Here is a 19,905-nt window from a genome sequence, read left to right as displayed (position 1 = left end):
GAAAGCTAAATACAGATCAAATATTTCCAATATAAATTTAGCACATTTTCAATACAAATTGAGATGTGCTGTAATTGTAAAATACACATGATTTCCAAATATTTTATGAAAAAAATAATGTAAAATATGCCAGTAATAATTTTATATTGATTACATGTAGGAGTTATAATACTCTGGATATATTAAATTAAATAAAATACATTATTAAAACTGACTTCACAAAATAATAAAAATAAACATGAATAATTTGTAAAAAACAAAACTGACTTTACCTGTTTCTCTTTACACTTTTTTGTGACTACTAGAAAATATAGAATTAAATATGTGGCTTTTATTCTATTTCTGTTGGACAAAATCTGGACACTGGCATGCATGTCACTCAGCAGGCAGACAGGGTGCTGAGGACATGTTTCCCTGAGCACGCAAGCCTCCCAGGGGTGGGGAACCTTTTTCCTGCCAAGGGCCGTTTGAATATTTATAACATCACTCACGGGTCATACAAAATTATCAACTTAAAAGTTAGCCTGCTATATTTGATCAAACAATTAATTAACTCACCCCTAATGCCTTGGCAGGGTCAGACCAAATGATTTCATGGGCCTTTAGTGGGCCAGATATTCCCCACCCCTGAGTCTAACCCTACAGATCGAGGCCTGACCTCTCCTGCTCATTCCCCTCCCAGCTCTAAACCTAACTGGAAGACATTTAGGCATGGGCTTCCACATCATGCATAAAAGTAGAAGTCACAAATTTAGTGTTATTAGGGACCAGACAGATAACTTAGCAGGAAAGGGCTGGCGGTAAGGTCACAGACAGTGACCAATTGTTCTATTTAAAGCCAATACACAGCCCTAGCCAGTTTGGCTCAGTGGATAGAGCATCAGTCTGGGGACCTAAGGGTCCCGGGTTCAATTCCTGTCAAGGACATGTACCTCAGTTGCAGACTCCTCCCCGGCCTGGGCTCTGGTAGGGACGTGTGCAGGAGACAACCAATCATTGTGTTTCTCTCACATCCATATTTCTCTCTGTCTTTCCCTCTCTCTTCCACTCTCTCTAAAAATCAATGGAAAAATATCTTCAATTGAGGATTAAAAAATAACTAATAAAAAATAAATAAAGGCAATACACAAAGAAAATCCCCAAGGGTATGTCACTTAGGTCACCATCTATGGAATCAAAAGAAGACACTTGGAGAGCCTGGGACATAGTTGCTCCATTCTAAGGGTAAATAGACTGAGGCCAGAGAGATGAGAGCTTTTCTAATGAGGGCTCCAGCCAGGGCTGAGTGCTGTCTCCATACGCTCCCAGAACGTCTCAGCTTTGGATGCCAGCAAATACATGCCAATTGGGTTTGACTTGGGAAAGGCAGGACCCACGCTACAGGGATCAGGCAGCCTGCCGCCTACCCCAAGATGTCCAAGCCTCCCTTGAGTCCATTCTGACTACCAGGGCAGGGAGGAGCCAGAAGGCACTAACCCCGTCTCAGAAACCCTCACAGCCTCTATTCACATTTCCAGAAGGCTTGAAACTCTTAAAATGATTTGTTCCAGGGTAGGGAGGAACACAAAATAAAGATGCTTTTGGCTGGCGTGGAAAGCAAGGAAGAGATGATGGGAGAAAAGGGGGGAAACTGTGCTGTGGTTCCAGAGGAGAAAGGTGTTCTTATTAGACGGATCCTGAGCCAGGTACAAGGGAAGGAGGCCAAGGCATCGACCTGGAATAGTGGCTCCCAGTGGGGTGGGAGGCCTAATGAGGAGGGTGGGAGAAGATGGGTGGGGCTAAGGGAAGAGGGAGAAGGTGAAAGGGCCCCACTTGCTTCTAACAAAAAGGCCCTGACCTACCATGCTGGACCCGGCAATTTTCATACTAGAAGCACAATCTACAAAATGCTTCCTCTAACCTGCCCCCATTGGTATAATTTTACCAAAGAAAACCATGCATACCCACAACCAAATGTATCAATCTGAGCAAAATACACAGTCAGTAACAAAGAAAGGCAATTTTCATATTTTATTATACAACATTGTTCATCATAGAAAAAGGCTTAATGTTTTTTTAATTAAATATAGAAGCAAATTGTTTAGTGTTGCCAGAGATTGTTCGCCTGCCCTTAAAAAATTAACACCTGTTTGCAATCAAAAGCAATGCCAAAGTCAAACCCTTTGTTCTCTTTTCAGAACCCAGCTGTTAATCTCTTCTCTATATAGTGTTTAACACATAGTAGGTACTGAGTAAGCATTTGTTTGACTGGCGGGATGTTCTTTAGTCCCTATCCTTTAGTTCCTGACCCTAAACTGCATCTTGATTCATGAGGTAAAATCCCCACCCATCCATTCCTAGCATAGCCCAGTGCCTTTCAATCGCCTTTGATATATAACACTGGTTTAGAGACACTTGCCTGAGGGGAATGACTGAGGGTTTCCGAGAAAGAAACAAAGGCAGGCACAGCAATGAAGTAGAGACAAAAAAGATGTTAATACATAGAATAACAGAGAGCCAGATTCAGGGATGGATAGTGACCGCAAAATGAAGTCACTCAATGCTCACACAGTTTGAAGTAAAGAGATAAAAAGGTTGGGCAAGAATGATAATCTTGAAGTTTCTTTTCAGCTTTGATGTTTTATAACAGACACAATGGCAGAGGGAGAGAGATAATTACGTATAAGGAGACAAAGGAAGGCGAAGGAGACAGGTATACAGCCAGGTAGGACTGCCCACCTGTAGATCTGGCCTTGAAACCCCCATGGACCCTCACCTCCCACCCACTAGGCCAGGCTGCTTAATGCCTCAGCACTCCACGCTCACTCCTGGCTCCTCCTCTCCAGTCACTCAATACCCCTACCCCTACCTAAACATGTCCCAACCACTCTGCATGTTCAAGTCTCTCTCCAACATCCTCCCTGCGCCAGCCCATACTCAGCTCCCTCCCTTCTCAACTCCTGAAGCATACAGTTCACTCCACACTCACATCCCAAACCACAGGAGATACAGGGTGGGTGGAAGTCGGTTTACAGTTGTTCGTATGGAAAATAATACAATAATTAATAAATAATAATACAAGAATAAACTCTGTTTCCCGTACTCACAATTATAGACGTACATTTGCCCACCCTTACCCATTGTTTTAGAGTTTGCCCTCAGCTCATATGAGTACATCTTGACTCCCACATGAGAACTGTGTGTTTGTCAAGACTCCAAATTCCCCCATATGTTCCAGGATTCCGCATGATGCCCAGTCCAATTCTGAGTACCACCAAGTGCTCAGTGAATACTGTGGACTGACCAGTCCCCAAGGGGTGCCAGCACCGCAACCTAACAGTCTTTTTGGTCTAGGAAATAGCTTCTCAGAGGCCGACCATGCGGGTCCATCTCCTGGGCTCCTGCGCCCCCTGCCGTCCAGGAGGGGATCTGCAGGCAGAACAAAGCCAGTCACAAGGTGGTCCTGACCCTGGCAGGCTGGCAATGGCAGCCCAGCCTCACAGTGGCCTGAGACATGGTCTGAGGGTTCTGATGAGGTCGGTGGGCACAGCCAGGCACCTATGTTCTTCCTAGGTGTCCAGGCAAACCGCACTGCGGACCGTGCCCCACCCCAGTGGGGACTCAGAGCTTCACGTCCAGCTCCAGCTCCGGGCCCTGGTTCTCCCAGGTGCCCACGCGGACGGGGGCTGGGCTGCCCAGGTAGCTCTGGATGGCAGAGGCGCAGTCCAACCGTTCCATGAGGGTCATGAGGTAGTGCAGCTCCTGCAGGCTGCCGTTCTGCTCCTCAAACAGCTCCAGGATGGCCGCAGCAGGGCTGCGCTGGCAGGACAGGAAGCTGGCCGGCAGATGTGGGGAGGAGGGGAGAAGAAGGGGGGGTGCTTGGTGAGAGCCATACCCTCCACCAGCTCTGGTCCTCATCCTGCTCCTGCCTACCTTCAAGGCGGCGGGAGGGAGGGCCCAGGACTTTGAAATCTGAGCTTGCTCTGGCTCAAAAGTCACTCCTCTCTAAGCCTCAGTTTCTCTCCTGACACCCAGGGCTTGGATGAGAGGACCTCTAAGGTGACTATTGTCCTCTCTACACCCCCTCCCCTTCCCCACCTCCAACACACTCTCCCCCTTCCCTCCTCTCTCCAGGCCACAACATCCTGCCCACCACTGGGGAAACAGTTGTTCCTGCTCAGAAACCTTCCAGCGTCTCTTCTGCCTATGAACCGAGCCCACATCCCTGACTTTCTGGCTCATCCACCACTTGGCCTGGCCCTGTTTTGTTTTGTGTGTGTGTGTGTGGCGGGGGGGGGGTTGTCTTGTTTTGGTTTGTTTTTTGTTTATTTATTTGTTTTTTGGTTTGTTTGGGTTTTGTTTGTTTTGTTGTTTTGTTGTTTTTTCAGAACTTTCCTTCCTGCTCCCATCCTGAGCCTTCCTTCTTCAGGCTATCCATTTACCACTGTGCACACAGCCCACCCACACCCCTTGCTGCTCCCCCAAAACAGAATGGCGGGTCCCCCTTCCCACCTCCCTGAAGCTGTGAGCAAGGAGACCATTCTGCACCCCACAGTTCAGACTTCTGATCATAACTTTCACAAGTTGTTATTATTCTTGCTTTAGCTATTTGGTGCCTCTATCTGTTTTCAACTTGCTCTGCAATATAGGGTACATGCATTAAGGCACAGGGAACACTTGCCTTTATTTTGTTAAGCTCTTTGTATCCCTATTAGACTGTGGTACCACCAAGTGCTCAGTGAATACTGTGGACTGACCTGGGGGCTGGGACCATTCATCTTGTGTCCCAAAGCTGAGCGTAGTTTTCCAGGACATTGTAGGTACTGGGCAAATGTTTAATGAATGGGTGATTTAAAAAGCCACCCTGTCTTCAGCTGGGCCCCGCTCCAGTCCCATCTCCTGGGCGAATGAAGTCTTCCCTGAGCACTGCCCTCAGAGTCTGGGTTCCGGGGCTTAGCTCAGACCTGTTCTCCCACTGGTTTCTCTGGACAGGGACCATGCCAGCATTGCCTCCATTACTGCCAACACTCATTAACATGTGCCAGGCGCTCAGTACATGCTTCACACACATTACCTTGTAGTCTGCCCCTCGGGGAACAGTATGTCAAGCACTCAATATGTAACTTACATGTTAGTTGATTCATTTTTTAGTATTCATTGAGGACCTACTTGGAGCCAGGCATCATTCTAGGTACTGACAATACCGTGGTAAATAGAAAGAGCTGCCCCTTTTATGGGCGATCAGGTGGGAGTAGCCATTCTCTCTCTTACCTGTGGTCTGAACCGCCCCCCCTCCCATGGGCAGATCTCGTCCCTCTTACCGGATCTTCATGCCACAGAGCCCCAGGTGGGAGGCCAGTCTCCGCCAGTCGTTGCCTGTGATGCTGTTTGGCTCCAACAACATCTTCAGCTGCTCAAAGAGCTCAGGGGGCAGCCTGAGGCCGGGCGGGGGAAAGGGTATTCTCAGAGGGGAGGACCAGAGACCCAGTCTGGTTCTCCACCCCCCAAATGCTGTACTCGTCTAGAGGCACTGGGGTGAATCCCGAACATCCCCCAGGCAACAACCCAAGCAGCCCCACCTCACCTATTGCACGGGGGCGGCTGGGAGACAGGGGGTGGCGCGGCCCAGGCTTCCTCCTCTGATGCCTGAAACCTGAGGATTTCCATGTACTTGGTCTCCAAGCCCTGCGCCAGCAGAGGGGCCAGAAACACACTTAGGGACCAAGAAGCTGGGGAACCGACCTCCATTTCTCATGTCGTCCTTCAGCCTGACACTCAGGGCCATGTTACCGGGAGATGCCGCCCTCCCCCACCCAGGGCCCCCATCCGCTGCTTCCCTGACCTCAGAACCTTCAGTCTTCAGTTTGCCTGCTGAGCTCTTTGGGACCTGGGACTTGAAGACCAAACAGGGTGCATCCTAAGACACTAGAAGTCCTGGGCAGGTTCATCCAGAAATAGAGACGCTGAACTCAGCCATACATGTCCCCTTCCCTCCACGCCTCCTTTCTCGGGTTCCTTCCCCACTCACACTCCTGAGGGGTATCTGCCTGCTCTCCACTAAGAAGCCACCAAGGGTCCCCAAAGACTCTCAACCCTGATTTGTTCACATCTTCTCTTGAGAGAGTGGGATATGTCGCTCCCATCCCACCCACTGACGACCCCCCTCCTGGCCACTCTCCACACTGGAGATGCTCAGCACCATCTCTCAGGTGGAGACAATCAGCCTAGAAAGAAACCACTTCTCTTTGATGCCCACGTGCCCCTGGGCTGAGAGAAGGTTTGGTCCTTTTACTCTCCTACTGGATTCATCCATGAACAGACAGGAGAGAGCCAGGGACGAAGGGTAACTTGGAGGCCAGGTGCCATCTTACCTGCTTGATCAGGGCCATACATACTGGGCACCAGACCCCTCTCCCACTTTGCCCAGCACTCCTCCCAGGCCCTGCCCTGCCGCTGCCCTCAGCTCCCACTCACATCCTGGAAGGTGTGCATGGTGACGATGATCTCATTGGTTAGTGCTGAGCAGTCCTCGTTCTCATTGGCTACAAAAGGGAGAGGACAGGGCAGGTGAGAGAGGAAAAGGCCTGGCATGAGAGAGCAGGAAACCTGAAGGATACTGAGGCTTCGGAAATCTGAAGAAGCTGGGCAGGACCCTCCATGTTTCCCTCTGCAAAGATCGGCGTGGCTCCTCACCTTGAGCAGGCCCGGAGCGTGGCCGGATGCAGAGCGGCTGAGCTCCAGGGTGACCAGTGGGGAGGGGAGGGGAGGGAAGGGGAGGACAGGAAGTAAACCCCTGACTACCTGCTTTCCTCCGGAAGCAGAAGGAGCGGAAGGGGCACTTCCCGTGCCAGATGTGGAGATGGGGAACCACCTGGCAACTGCTGTCATCCACGTTCTCCCAACCTGGGGAGGGGACCGAGAGCGGAGGCCTCAGAGAGCAGGGCCTTCCACAGTGTTTACGGAAGCCATGCATTGTGGCAGGCGCCGTGCAGGGTGCAGTGGTGAGGGACCAGGAGCAGCAAAATCAAATGAGTGGGAGTCCCAGAGCCTGGGCAGGGGACCCTGTGAGTGGTCTTCCTTCTCCCACCACACACAGCTCACAGATCCCTCACTCTTGTAACCTCCCACCCTCTCATCCACGACCCCCTGAAGCAGCCATGCATGTGTGCCCATACAAATGCCCTAGGACCCAGGGGCAATTCCCAGAGCCCATGCCACACAGGAAAGAGGCCCAAGCAGAGAAGACTGGGACCCCCCTCCACACCACTCCATCCAGGTGGAACAATAAAAGCCTCCCCGCTGGGGGTGCCAGGCCTCTCCTCCCCTCCTCCCACCCTGCATCACCCTGTCCTCCCACGGAGGGACCAGGACTGAGTGAGCCACAGACAAAGGAAGTGGACAGAGCCTGGGGACTCCTCAAGGCAGCAGCAGAAACCAGAGGGCCCCCCTGGAGCCTGCTCAAGAGTCTCTGAAAGGAACCTGAGGCTCCCACATTTCCACCCCAGGGGACGCCCAAACCCCTCGCTCGAGTGGGGCTCCCTACTGCCCTGTCCAGGCCTCACTCACCCTCAGAGATGTACTTGAGTTTTAGGCACTGGTCCCCTCGGGCCCCAGTGAAGTCAAAGAGCTGGCAGGGCCCGCGCAGGCGCCCGCCGTGGGGCTGCTCGTTGGTCAGGGCCCACTGCAGGGCGCAGGGCGTGTTGTTGAGGAAGTAAACGCGCAGCTGCAGGTGGGTCTGCCCCGGCGCCAGCGGCGAGCAGAACACGGCCAGCTGCAGCCACTTGCGAGCTTCCTGGACCGAGGGTGCCTCCAGCACACACGTGTAGAGGCTGTGGAATAGAGGGAGACGGTCGCAGGCACTGGTGTAGGGGACACTGGGATGCCAGCGCACTAGCCACCCAGCTCCTGCTGTGCCAGAGGCCTCCGTGGGGCCTCCACAGAACGGAGAGAGCAGGCCAGGGTGTGCATAGGGAGGACGGGGGCAGGCGGAGTTGGTAGGGGGATGAAAAGTGAGTCACGTGCAGTGACCATCACAGAGTGTGGAGAAGAGCCAGCAAATATCTCGGCATAAAACGGGGACAGCGGGCTCAGGGCCGCCATGCTTTGGAAGGGCCCACAGATGGCTGGTCCCGCTCTGGTTAATGGGTGGCAAGGAGAATGAGATGAAGGAGGGCCTAAGATTCCTGAAAGACAGAGCTGCCCTAGCCGGTTGCTCCGTGGTTAGAGCATTAGCCTGCTGACTGAAGGATCCTGGGTTCGATTCCCATCAAAGGCATGTGCCTTGGTTGCAGGCTAGATCCCTGGCCCTGGTTGGAGCACATGCGGGAGGCAACCAATAGATGTCTCTCTCTCACATAGATGTTTTTCTCTCTCTCTGTGTCTCTCCCCCTCCCTTCCACTCTCTCAAAAAAAAATCAATAGAAAACCTCGGGTGAGGATTAACCGAAAGAAAGAGAAAGAAAGAAAGAAAGAAAGAAAGAAAGAAAGAAAGAAAGAAAGAAAGAAAGAAAGAAAGAAAGAAAGAAAGAAAGAAAGAAAGGAAGGAAGGAAGGAAGGAAGGAAGGAAGGAAGGAAGGAAGGAAGGAAGGAAGGAAGGAAGAAAGAAAGAAAGAAAGAAAGAAAGAAAGAAAGAAAGAAAGAAAGAAAGAAAGAAAGAAAGACAAGAGATGGGATGGTGTCTTAGGGCATTAGAGGGGACAAACTTGTCCTAGGCGGTTGGGGGACGGCCCTGAACAGGGGCACAGGGCCTAGACAATCTTAGAGAGACAAAGGTGGGGATGGGACAGGCCCCTCCAGAAAGAGGGCTGGGGTGAAGTCAGGCCTCCTAAATAGGCAGAGAGACCATAGGGGGTGTGCAGTCCTGGACAGGGTTGGAGTGGCACGAACTGTCCTAGACATTAGGACAGAGGGACCAAGAAGGGACACGGGGAAATAAGGGATTTGCAGGCCACCTGGCACTGATAAAGGGGCAGATCCATGCAGGGTGGGGTGGACAGAAAAGGGGGACAGAAAGGAGAGGCCAAGGGGCTGGTGCCCACCTGAAGTGGGAGAGCTGGATGCGACACTCGTCCAGGGAGGTGTGGACCCCCGACTTCCCCAGGGGCTTCCAGTCTTTAGCGTCGAGCAGGTTGGTGTTGCTGCTGTAGGTGCGGGCGTGGCTGGGCATCTGGGCGCAGTGCTTGAAGGTGAGGGTGCAGGGCTTCAGGAAGGAGGCCCCATGGGGTCCGCATGCCACCACGGGGCTCACCAGCGCCTGGGCTCGGGACAATGACGGGCCATCCGACAGGTCCCACACCAGGATCAGTGACACCCGCTCCTGGCGGCCCACGGCCACAGCACCTGGGGAGACGGAGAGCTGGGATGGCCGGACAAGCAGACACACCCTGCCCCAGGGAGGCCAGGCCAGCCTGGGCGGGGAGGTGGGGCGGGAGTCCAGGTGCCCACATGGAAGGCAGTGCGGATGGAGAGCAAGACAACTGAGCTGACGTGTGGTGTAACCCTGGGCCAGTCCCCCTCCGTGCAGGGCTGCGCTGGCCCATACAGGGCCTGAGTGAATGTGCAAAAAGAGCTCTTCCTCCACTTCCCGTTTCCTTTATTGGAGGGACTGGTCATTAGAGCAAGCACCTTAACCTAAGGTCACCAGATCGTCCCCGCTTTTGGCAGGACAGTCCCGATTTTTAACAATTTGTCCCGCGTCCCACGGCGTTTTAAAAAAGTCCCTATTTTTGGAAAGATTCTTAAATAGGGACTTTTTTAAAACGCCGTGGGACGCAGGACAAATTGTTAAAAATCGGGACTGTCCCGCCAAAAGCGGGACGATCTGGTCACCTTACCTTAACCCCACCTGCCAGAAAGTTGTCTTTGAAGTCAATAAACTCATACTCAAAATGTGAACCATTTTCAGCGTGGCTCAGTGGTTGAGCATCCAACTATGCACAGTTCAGTTCCTGGTCAGGACACATGTCTGGGTTGTGGGCTCGATCCCCATTGGGGAGGGGGGGGTGTAGGAGGCAGCCAATCAATGATTGTCTCTCATTGATGTTTCTATCTCTCTCTCCCTCTCTGATATCAATAAAAACGTATATTTTTAAAAATGTAGACAATTTTCAAAATTAGGAAGGTGTCGGACTGCTCCCTTCGATGCGGAACCCTGTGCGGCCCGCTGTCCGAACAGCTACACGCCGAAAAGGGAGCCCACGCTGTTACCTGGCGGGATGAGCAGCGAGATGCCCGTGTCCCGCAGGATCAGGCAGCCGCCGCGGTGGTCCACCTCCCGAGCCGAAAACACCAGCAGCTTGTGCATCAGCTGACGGATGACGGTCTGGCCCTGGGTGGGCGTGTGCAGTTCCTGGTAGAAGGCGGCCATCTCCGACAGGACGGCCGGTGGGCCCTGGTTTGGGGACTCATCTTCAGGTAGGGGAGTGGGATCAGGCACTGGCTCCTCCTGCCTGTCCGGCTTCCAGCTGGCCCGCAGCCAGCGAGGACAGTGCCATCGCAGGCACTGGACCAGAAGGAGGGCACTTGCCACCGGAACGCCCACCAGCAGCAGGAACTGGGCAGGTTGGAAGGAATTCTCACGGGAGCTCATCTGCCTGGTCACTGGATGCTGCCAGCTCCCCTGCAGCCCTGTAACAACCACGGCCAAGGGCAGGGGGTTAAAGAAGTCAGTGCCAGGCTAACCCTTTTCAACATCGCAGAGGCCAAGATTCGGCAGCCAAACGCCTGCGATGATAGAGCAAACTGTCTATATTCCAGTGCACCCCGCGCCCCTCAGTCACAGCAGTTCCTGTGACAGAACGTCACCATCTCTCTTGCTCAAGAGCCCACGGCAGCTCCTCGTGACCTACACCTCAAACCAAACTCCCCTGAGGCAGAGAGAGCTGGTCCTCAGAGCACGTGAGTTCAAATGCACGTTGGTCGCTGGCTGAGTGCGCTTGTCATATTGCTTAACGTGCCTCAGTTTCCTCACCTATCAGAATACCTACCTTGATCTACACGTGCTGATACAGAAAAAAATCTTTATGGAGAAAAGCAATTCGCAGGGAGTAGACATCCTCTGATTTCATTCATGTAAATAACAAAACTATATAGAAGTGTAGATACATATTTATGAGTGTGTATACAGGAGTGGGCAAAAGTAGGTTTGCGTAATGCAAGTAACGAATAAATAAATAAATAAAAACACAAGAATGAACTCTTTTGCGTACTCACAGCTGTACACCTCCTTTTGCCAAGCCCGGGTATGAATTGTAGAGAAAGGTCTGGAGCAGAGCTGTGCAATAAAAACGGAATGTGAGCCACGTATATAATTTTAAACTTTTTAGTGGCCACAGTCAGAGAGTACAAAGAAACAGGAGAAAGTAATTTTAATAATAGACTTCATCTTACCCACTATATTCAAAATAGTATCATGTTGGCAGGTAATCGATGTGAAATTATTAGGGCGACAGTTCACATCCTTCCTTCCCCATCAGCCTGTGTTCTCTGCACCCACTGCACATCACAATCGGGGCTTGCTCTGTGTCGAGTGCTCAGTCGCCAGCCGCATGTGCTGGTGATTCTTGTCTTGGACGTGCCGGTCTGGGAGGATACACCCCGACCTTTCCCTGGGCCGTCACTGAAAGAGGAGAAATTGAGGGGTGGAAGGTGTGAACCAGGACTTGCAATTTTTTTAAACTCTTTTTCCAGTTTCCTTTGAGATTTTCACACCAGGCATGGATTTTGTATTAACTTTGCAGTCTTTTTAAAAGCCATTACAAGTGGCGGGGGCGGGGGGGGGGGGGGGGGGGGGAATTACCTCTCAGAGCGATTGTGAGGCTGGCCTGAGCTCATGTGGAAAGCATTCGTAGGTGATAAAGCACTATCCAAACATGCTTGTTTATTTATGCCCTCCTTCCACCCAAAAGGTCGGAAGGGAGCTTGCAGGAGTAACAAAAGTTAAAAGTGAAAATAAAAAGAGAAAGAAAAACACAGGTGGGGCCTCCAGGGAGGCTGGAATGAGGCGGGGCTGAAGCCTGCACTGACCCCCGGCTCACCAGGCGGCCCGGCTGCCCAGCATAGGCTACACCACCCATCGGCCAGGCTGCCGTAGGCTACACCAGCAGCAGGGCCTTGGACTGGGACCACCTTCCAGCACCTCCTGCACAGACTCCCGCCGTTCCGAGGCCCCCCAGAAGCCGTGCCTCCCCATCCTCCCTTCCCTCTTCCTCCTTGATTTCCAACACTCTCCATTCCAGCCAGACTTGAACTCCTCACACCTCGTTAATTCTCGCCTCTGGCTTTTGCTCATGCTGTTGCCTTTCACCCCTCACCTGTGCTCCCCACCTGCCTCTTCTTCCCACCTGGACCCCTCCCTTCCAGCTCAGTTACCCTCCCCACCCCCAGTCACTGGCCCTACATAGCCCTGTGCCTCCAAAATCTCCCTCTGCTGTTTTCCCCATTCAGATGAACATTTCCGAGGGCCAGCTATGTACCAGGCACTGAGAGAAGTTGTTTTGCCAAAGATGGTGTCGCATTCAGCTCTCAAGTACCTTCTGGGACTCATTCACTCCTCGGTTGATTCACTGGGGTCTGGCCTCCGTTCCTCCCCCTCCTTGCACTCAAACCATCCACCTCGCCCCAGCCTCTACTCCTTCACTGCCCACCCGCTTCCTTCCTTCCACGGCGCCCATAGAGCCTAAGCCCCCTTCCTAGCTCCTCCCGACTGGGGCCGAAGCTCCTCTCTCCTGAGGACTGAGGCCTGGGCGGGTCTCCCTGTGTCCTCCTTGAGAATGTAGACAGGGCGGGAGGGTGGGGCACTGTTCCCTCTGCCTGAGGGCCCAGCTGTGCAGACAGCGCTGCAGGCCTCTCGCCGGGCACACACGTGAAGCGGGTGAGCCGGCAGCACCCAGGCCTGTGGGAATGGGGCCAGGGCAGCAAGCTTCCCGTGACGTCCCACCCATGCCTTTGGGATCCTCCACATTAGAGGTAATTGGAATTATCACTGCAATAATAAGGGCTTTGCTCTGCACACGGCGTTAAAGCGCTCTACGTGGCCTCTCTTGTCCGCAGCCTTATGAGCTAGTGTTATTTTTACTTCCATTTCAGAGGTGAGGCAGCCGACTTCTCTCCCCACAGCGAGGACGATGGGAGATTATTGAGCCACAACTGGAGGCAGAAGGGAGGATGTGCGGGGATGACAGGACTGCTAGAAACACTCCCTTTCTCTTCCTGCCCCTTGTGGTTCCCAGGCCTCCTTTCCATTTCTGGCAGAGATGACGTTGGAAGAGAAAGAAATGAAAATAAAGGACAACTAACAGAAGGAACTAAAGGCACATCCTCGGTTCCACACCCGCACCCCTGCCCATCGAGGCACCAGTGGCAGGGGCTGGGCCAGCCAGAGTGGAAGAAAGGCGAGGCTCTGCTGTTTTATAGCAACCACCTTCCTGGGCCTCCAAAGACCAGAGTCCACGTCCTCTGCACCCCACTGTGGCGCAGCAGAAGCCCCTTGCCCGGCCTCCCCACCTGGAGCCGTCGGTATGTACTGACCCCCAAGGCCCCTTGGGCTTCCCACCTGGATCCCATGCACTGCCTGGCCTGGAGCGGGTGAACTCCTCCCCAGCTCAGCCCCTGTCTCCCAGGCTGACAGCTGTCTCCAGGCCTCGGCCCTCTCTCCATCCTCCTTGCCCCAGGAGGGTCCTGAGTGGACAGCATGGCAACCAGCTCGATGTAGCCCGGAGCTTCCCAGCCCCATGCCTGACTCCTTAGTACCCTCGCCTCCGGTGTCTTGCCCCAGACCCGGTTCCCCAAGACAAAGGTCCTGGGGAACCGTGGCCTGTCCCTAGGGAGTCACTCCTCCAGCGCAAAGATCCAGGCCCCTGCTGCAAAGCTCGCTCATCTCCTCTGAGGAAACTCTCAGCCCATCTCGCACGGCACTGGTTCTTACCACACCCTCTCCACCCTGATAGATCTCGGTGACTGAAGGACATAAAGAGTTCCAACATGGATGGGCCCAAAACTCAGTCATGGGCAGCATTCATCAGCAGAGCACACCTGTCCACAGTGCATAGCATCATCCCCGTGGTCCTCACACCCAAAGGGCCGTGGCCATCTCCCACGCCCCTCCATCCTCTCCTCCTCTAGCAGAGGGTCTCAACTCTGCAGGCTTGGCTGAGTTGGCCTGACCGTGAGCCCTCGGGGACCCCATCAAATGCCCACCCAACCCCAGCTGCCCCAGCGGGGTGCTCACCTTACCAGGCAGGTGCTCCCAGAAGCTGCCAGCGTATCTGGGAACAGTAGTTTCTTCTCTGAGAAAAAGAGAGGTCAGCCAGACCCTGTCACCATGCCAGGAGACCAGTGCGGTGGGCGGGGAATCAGGCAGGAGTGGCCCAGTGCTTCCCGGCAGAGTCCTGCCTCCCCGCCGCCCTCCTTTGGAGTGTGGGAGCCTGTCCCTGTCTGTTGGCAAAGTCCAGCCGAGGTCAGGGAGTAGCCCAGGATCCGAGAAGTCAGGGGACTTGCCAGTTAGGTCTGGATGGGAGGGGACAGAGAGGCGATAACCTGGGTGTAGTTGCAACCCCTGGTGCAGGAGAACGCCCTCCCTACAGTGCCCTCTGCTGGTGAGTGCCCTGCCCCAGCTAGAGGCTATTGAAATGGCAGAAGGTTAGAGGGGGGAACCTGAACCAGAGCCCCTCAAACTATAATGTGCACATGAACCACCGAAGGACCTTTTAAAAGTATATGTCTATTGATTTGTTTTAGAGATAAAGGGAGAGGGATAGAGAGATGGAAACATTAATGAAAGAGAAACATCAGTGGGCTGTCTCCTGTACACCCATTACTGGGAATCAAGGCTGCAATTCGGGCATGTGCCCTGACCGGGAATCGAACCTATGACACCTTGGTTCATGGGTCGATGCTCAACCACTGAGCCACACCAGCCAGGCCCACCTAGGGATCTTGTTAAAATTCAGGTTCTGGTCCCATAGGTTGGGGATGGGGTGGGCGGGAGGCGGGGTGAGATTCTGCATCTCTAAGGAGCTCCCAGGTGCTGCCAGTGGGATGACAGAGAGAGAGGCACAGAGTGACAGAGGGGCACAGAGAGGGTTAGTGAATCGCAATTTGCTGGTGGCATTGGGGTGGACCCATATCTGCTCCCTAGTCAGTGCTGCTCTTTCCCCCGCCCCCACCCACCCACACTCTGGGCTGGCAGCAACGCGGGGAGAGCGGAACTTCAGGCCGTTTGCCCCCCGAGTCCTTCCTGAGAAACTCTGTCTGGGAAAGATGGTGCCACTGGAATGAAAGCTCCTGTGAAAGGGGATTTTTAAAGCCATTTGCTGCTGTATCCTCAGCTCCTGGTACAGCCTGACCCATAGCCATAAAGAGTTCCACAAAGACTCGCTGACTGAATGAGTGGACCAGCTAAGAGAAAAGATGCATTTTTGATCCAGACTGCCAACACTGAAGCCAGGTGACCCACCTGCCAGCTAGGTCATCGTAGGCCAGAATCTCAACCTCTCTGACCCCCTTGTCTGTCAAATGCAGACAATGTCTATCTTGTGAGGGATGACCATTGTCATTATTGAGCTAATAAATCTAAAGCACTCAACACAAAGCAGGTGCTCAGTGAGTGGTAACTGTTATCGCCATGGCCTGGCCTCCTGCAGTTGAGGAACCATTGCAAACCCCCCAGGTATTATCTCCCCTAAAAAATAAGTAACTGCCACTGCTTTCACCTCAGTTAATAATTCTCTAGCTTCTGACTGCAACCCCACCCCTCTGCTACCTTCCGGGGCCGGGGTGGGGGTGGGGAGGAGGGAGGTGAGAGCATGGGATAAACAGCTCCCAGGGTCCCCAGAGTCGAGAGGTGGGCAAAGGAAGGTGGAGAGCAGCCAACCTGGAAGGGGACCTCACACCTAAAGCACAAGCAAGGGACAGTGAGTGATCAGAACGTTGATGGGGATGAAGAGGGCAGATGTCTGTCTTTCCCGGGAAGAGCTCTGTCTGAGTCACGCGGAAGGCTGTCTTCTCCTCGGAGTCATAAAGCTCTAGGGGCTTGTGAAAGATCTGTCAAGCTTGATGTCCAAGCCAGGAAAGGCCCTGCCGACCAGCAGGCTACAACCAGGGGCTGTGTCCATGCATCATGAATTCAATTCCAAAACTGGCACTCGGGGTCAATCTCAGTTACAGGAAGGTTCTAGAGACATCTGAGGGTCCCTTCCACCCCTGTGGACACAGAGCTGGCTCACGGGATGCAGCTTGGGACTGATCTGTCTCAGGAGACCGGGCTCTCACAGAGCCAAAGCTTCAATCACCCATCAAGGGGCCCCTCCAGAGGCCACAGCCAGCAGATCAGGGGACCCTGGTCTGAGAGAGCCCTTCAGGGCCATGCAGGCAACAACCTGGGCTCCCCAGCCAAAACCGCCACCCTTGTCATTGGAGAAAGGCGGGCCACTGGGAGCCCTACTCTGCCCTTTTTCCCTCCCCCACCCGCCTCTGCCTTTCACACATCATACATCATCGGGTACCCAGCCTGGGAGGTGCTGCCTGAGGTAAAGGGAACACAGGCCTGAGAATGGGGGTGCACTGGGGATGGTGGAGAGGAAAAAAGAGGATGGGGGTGGGAGGGGGGTGGGCCTCCAACGCTGGATAGAACAATAGAAAACACAGAGAAAGAGAGACAGGAAGGCAGAAGATGAACAAATAGAGAGGAGCAAAAACAGATCAATCAAAGGATGCACAGGCAGGCAGGCTGGTCAGTCTTATCCCCGGAACCTCCAGGATATGGTCAGGGCCTTTGACAGGAGAGTATGGAGTGGGCAGTCAGTCACCTCAGAACGCTGAGAATAGCCACCCGTTTTTTCCTTTTCAATCCTGTCCATCATGGGTGGGGGGTGGGGGAGAGGGTAGGGGTGGGAGCGGTGGCGGGGGGAGGGGGGCTGACATATCAGGTGCAAATGAGATGATAGGGTGGGGCCTTGGTTGGGGGAGGGTCTGTTCATCGTCCCATGTGGGAATGGCATCGCAGCAACATGCAAATGAGCATGCAGCTTAATAAACGATCAGGGGGTTGTTTCCTTTCGAAGTCAGGCCACAGAAATCTGGGCGTGGGTGTTTGTGGCACCGAACACCTGGAAGAGGATAGATGTTGGGAGACCCTCCCCCAGCTCCTGAGCGGGAGGTGAGACCTAAGGCTTCAGAGAAAAGATCCCACAGCGTCACTCCACTGAGTTGCATCCAGGCCGGAGCTCAGACTGGGCGGGCCCCGCATGCGCCAGTCTGGCACAGGAAGATAAGCCCCGGCAGATGGGCTGGCCCATTGTTGACTAGAAAAGACCCTCAGGGATCTCAGGCTCCCGCCTTCCAAACGTGGTCCTCTCAGGTCGGTTATGTCAGCTTGTTGAGTTCAGTCTAAGACACTGTCCCCGTCGAGGGCCTGGCCAAGAGCCACCTGCTGTGGGAGGTACAAAATATGGTCACGCGTGGGCCTGAGCTCCAGGATTCAGATCCATGTTGCAGGAGAGGAGCCTTTAACTCAGAAGCCATTATCCATACCGGACAGTATCCTCCGAGCGCCAGCTGAGGGGGTGGGAAAAACAAGTCCATGGAAACCAGAAGAGGGGCTGGGCAGTAAGGGCTCACAGGAGAAGGATGGGAGGTGGTCCAAGCAGGGGCAATAGCCTAGACCAGTGGTCGGCAAACCGCGGTTCTCGAGCCACATGTGGCTCTTTGGCCCCTTGAGTGTACCTCAATCAGATTGAGGACGTTTTTTAGCAAAGGCCAGCTTAGGAGTACCCTAATCCTATCTAATAAAAGAGTAATATGCAGATTGATCATCACTGCAACACACAATATGTCTGCCCCCATGTGGTCAAAGATCCTGCCCCCATGTGGACACAAGATGGCCACCAAAAGATGGCCAGCAGGAGAGGGCAGTTGGGAGGCACCCGGCCTGCAAGGGAGGGCAGTTGGAGGTGATCAACCCTGCAGGAGAGGGCAGTTAGGGGTGACCAGGCTGGCAGAGGAGGGAAGTTGGGGGCAAACAGGCTGGCAGCAGAGTGGTTAGGGGGTAATCAGGCTGGCAGGCAGAAGCGGTTAGGGGCAATCAGGAAGGCAGGCAGGCAAGCAGTTGGGAGCCAGCAATCCTGGATTGTGAGAGGGATGTCCGACTGCCCGTTTAGGGATCTGACTGCCCACCGGGATCGGGCCTAAACGGGCAGTCGGACATCCCTTGAGGGGTCCCATATTGGAGAGGGTACAGGCTGGGCTGAGGAACAACTCCCCTCCGTGCACGAATTTCGTGCACTGAGCCTCTAGTTAAGTTAATAACAATGTACCTACCTATATAGTTTAACTTTTAAAAATTTGGCTCTCAAAAGAAATTTCAATCGTTGTACAGTTGATATTAGGCTCTGTTGACTAATGAGTTTGCCGACCACTGGCCTAGACCTCCTATGGGGGGTGGGGGGAGAGGGCACTCAGGCCAGGGAATGGTGTCAGACGGAGGAGGAAGCAGATGAAGGACACAAGGAAAGGACTAAGGGGAAGGCTCACCGTTAACATGTTCTCTGCACCCTCTCCTGTCCCCTAGATTTTGCCTCCTGGAGGAGAATGTGGCCTCAAGGGGCCATCTTTGTGGCCCTGCCCCTCCTGGGGCCCATCCTGGTCTGGCTCCTCGCCCCTCATAGGATGTCTGGTTGGTGTGACAACCCGAGGAAACTGCCCTGGTGCCCACCCTACAAAATCTTGTTGCTCGTGTGGACAGCCATCTACTCCGTCATGGGGTGAGCACCCATTTCTCATGCCCCGGGCTTGGCACCCACTGGGGTGGGAACAAGCCCCTACACCTGAACTGCTGCACACTGACCTGCAAAGGGATGGCACCCCAGCTTACCTCTTATGTGGGTCCCTCTACGCCTGTCTAGGATTCCAGCCAGCCCTCTCCAAGTCTCCCCAGCCTCACCCACCTCACTATGCCCAACTGCCCCCACCGTCTCCTCCCAGCCATCAAATGATGCCTAGACATACTTACCTTCATTTCAGCCCACAGGGGGTCACTCTTTGTAACCAGGAGCCCTGATGGCAGAGGGCTTCCTCCATTTGCCATGGAACATCCTCCCTGTGAGCGTTCCTGCCACCATCTCTTCACAGCTATGCCTCCTACCTGGTGTGGAAGGACCTCGGAGGGGGCTTCGGGCGGCCCCTGGCCCTGCCTCTCGGCCTCTATGCTGTGCAGCTCGCCATCAGCTGGACCTTCCTGACTCTCTTTTTTGCAGCCTACACCCCTGGTCTGGTAAGGTGTACAGAGCTCAGCAGTGGGAGTAATGCAGGAGCAGGTCAATCAGGGGCAGGCAGGTCAGGTGGGCAGACTGTGAGCTCCAGTGGAGTGCACAAAGCCCCAGGAACTTGGCTCAGGGGGTCCAGGGTGCTGCAGGAAGGTCGGGGCCCCAGGTCTCAGGCCAGCCTGCCTGACCACCCTGCCCCCTGCCCAGGCCCTGCTGCACCTGCTGCTGCTCTACGGGCTGGTGGTGACCACGGCGCTGATCTGGCACCCCATCAACAAGCTGGCCGCCCTGCTCCTGCTGCCCTACCTGGCCTGGCTCACTGTCTCCGCTTCCATCACCTACCGCCTGTGGAGGGACAGTCTTTGTCCAGAGCACCAGCCTCAGCCCGAGGGGGAGAAGAGTGACTGAGGCACCGGGGCGCAGGGAAGGAGGGGGAAGGCCAGGGAGGGGTGGAAGAGACTACAAGCAGGCTGGGAGGTATGGGGGGAGTGGGAGGTGGCCAGGCATTGACGAGTCCCTGAAGGTAATTCACCCCAATGTGGCCACTGTCCTGGCTCCCCTGGTGCCAGTTTTTATTAGAATTCAGAGAAATGGGAAAGGGGAAAGAAACTTATTTTACACTTAATATAAGTTAATAAATCCTATATTAATAAATATTAATTTAGTA

General features: G+C 53.9%; 2 protein-coding genes across 3 annotated transcripts; one reads left to right on the top strand and one right to left on the bottom strand.

Moving 5' to 3' along the window:
* Window positions 1–2,957: 2,957 nt before the first annotated feature.
* On the bottom strand, window positions 2,958–14,437 carry UNC5CL (unc-5 family C-terminal like). 2 transcript variants are annotated; one of them, XM_079781078.1, is made up of 11 exons: window positions 14,207–14,437; window positions 11,368–11,596; window positions 11,191–11,251; window positions 10,186–10,605; window positions 9,018–9,318; window positions 7,546–7,808; window positions 6,781–6,882; window positions 6,454–6,521; window positions 5,564–5,664; window positions 5,301–5,414; window positions 2,958–3,814 (listed from the first exon to the last, which is right to left on the bottom strand). In XM_079781078.1, exons 4-11 carry the CDS (start codon window positions 10,565–10,567, stop codon window positions 3,601–3,603), a joined length of 1,545 nt encoding a protein of 514 aa, XP_079637204.1. In that variant the 5' UTR covers window positions 10,568–10,605; window positions 11,191–11,251; window positions 11,368–11,596; window positions 14,207–14,437; the 3' UTR covers window positions 2,958–3,600. The 2 variants fall into 2 exon arrangements, with proteins under 2 accessions (XP_079637204.1, XP_079637205.1); XM_079781079.1 differs by lacking the exon at window positions 11,191–11,251.
* On the top strand, window positions 12,899–19,646 carry TSPO2 (translocator protein 2; the record flags this gene model as incomplete). Its single annotated transcript, XM_079781081.1, has 5 exons — window positions 12,899–12,945; window positions 13,066–13,494; window positions 18,545–18,737; window positions 19,105–19,246; window positions 19,446–19,646. Exons 3-5 carry the CDS (start codon window positions 18,565–18,567, stop codon window positions 19,644–19,646), a joined length of 516 nt encoding a protein of 171 aa, XP_079637207.1. The 5' UTR covers window positions 12,899–12,945; window positions 13,066–13,494; window positions 18,545–18,564.
* Window positions 19,647–19,905: the final 259 nt, after the last annotated feature.

The sequence above is a fragment of the Cnephaeus nilssonii genome (assembly GCF_951640355.1).
Source record: "Cnephaeus nilssonii genome assembly, chromosome: 9".
NCBI classification, from domain to species: Eukaryota; Metazoa; Chordata; class Mammalia; order Chiroptera; family Vespertilionidae; genus Cnephaeus; species Cnephaeus nilssonii.
Note: the sequence above shows the minus strand (reverse complement) of the source record. Positions and strands in the feature narration are given on the sequence as shown.

Coding starts and splice junctions, on each gene's coding strand:
- UNC5CL (XM_079781078.1), bottom strand. CDS start 10,567: ATGAGCTCCCGTGAGAATTCCTTCCAACCTGCCCAGTTCCTGCTGCTG. Junction 9,319..10,185: donor CTCGCTGCTCATCCCGCCAG/GTAACAGCGTGG, acceptor CCGTCTCCCCAG/GTGCTGTGGCCGTGGGCCGC. Junction 3,815..5,300: donor CTCTGTGGCATGAAGATCCG/GTAAGAGGGACG, acceptor TCTGCCGGCCAG/CTTCCTGTCCTGCCAGCGCA.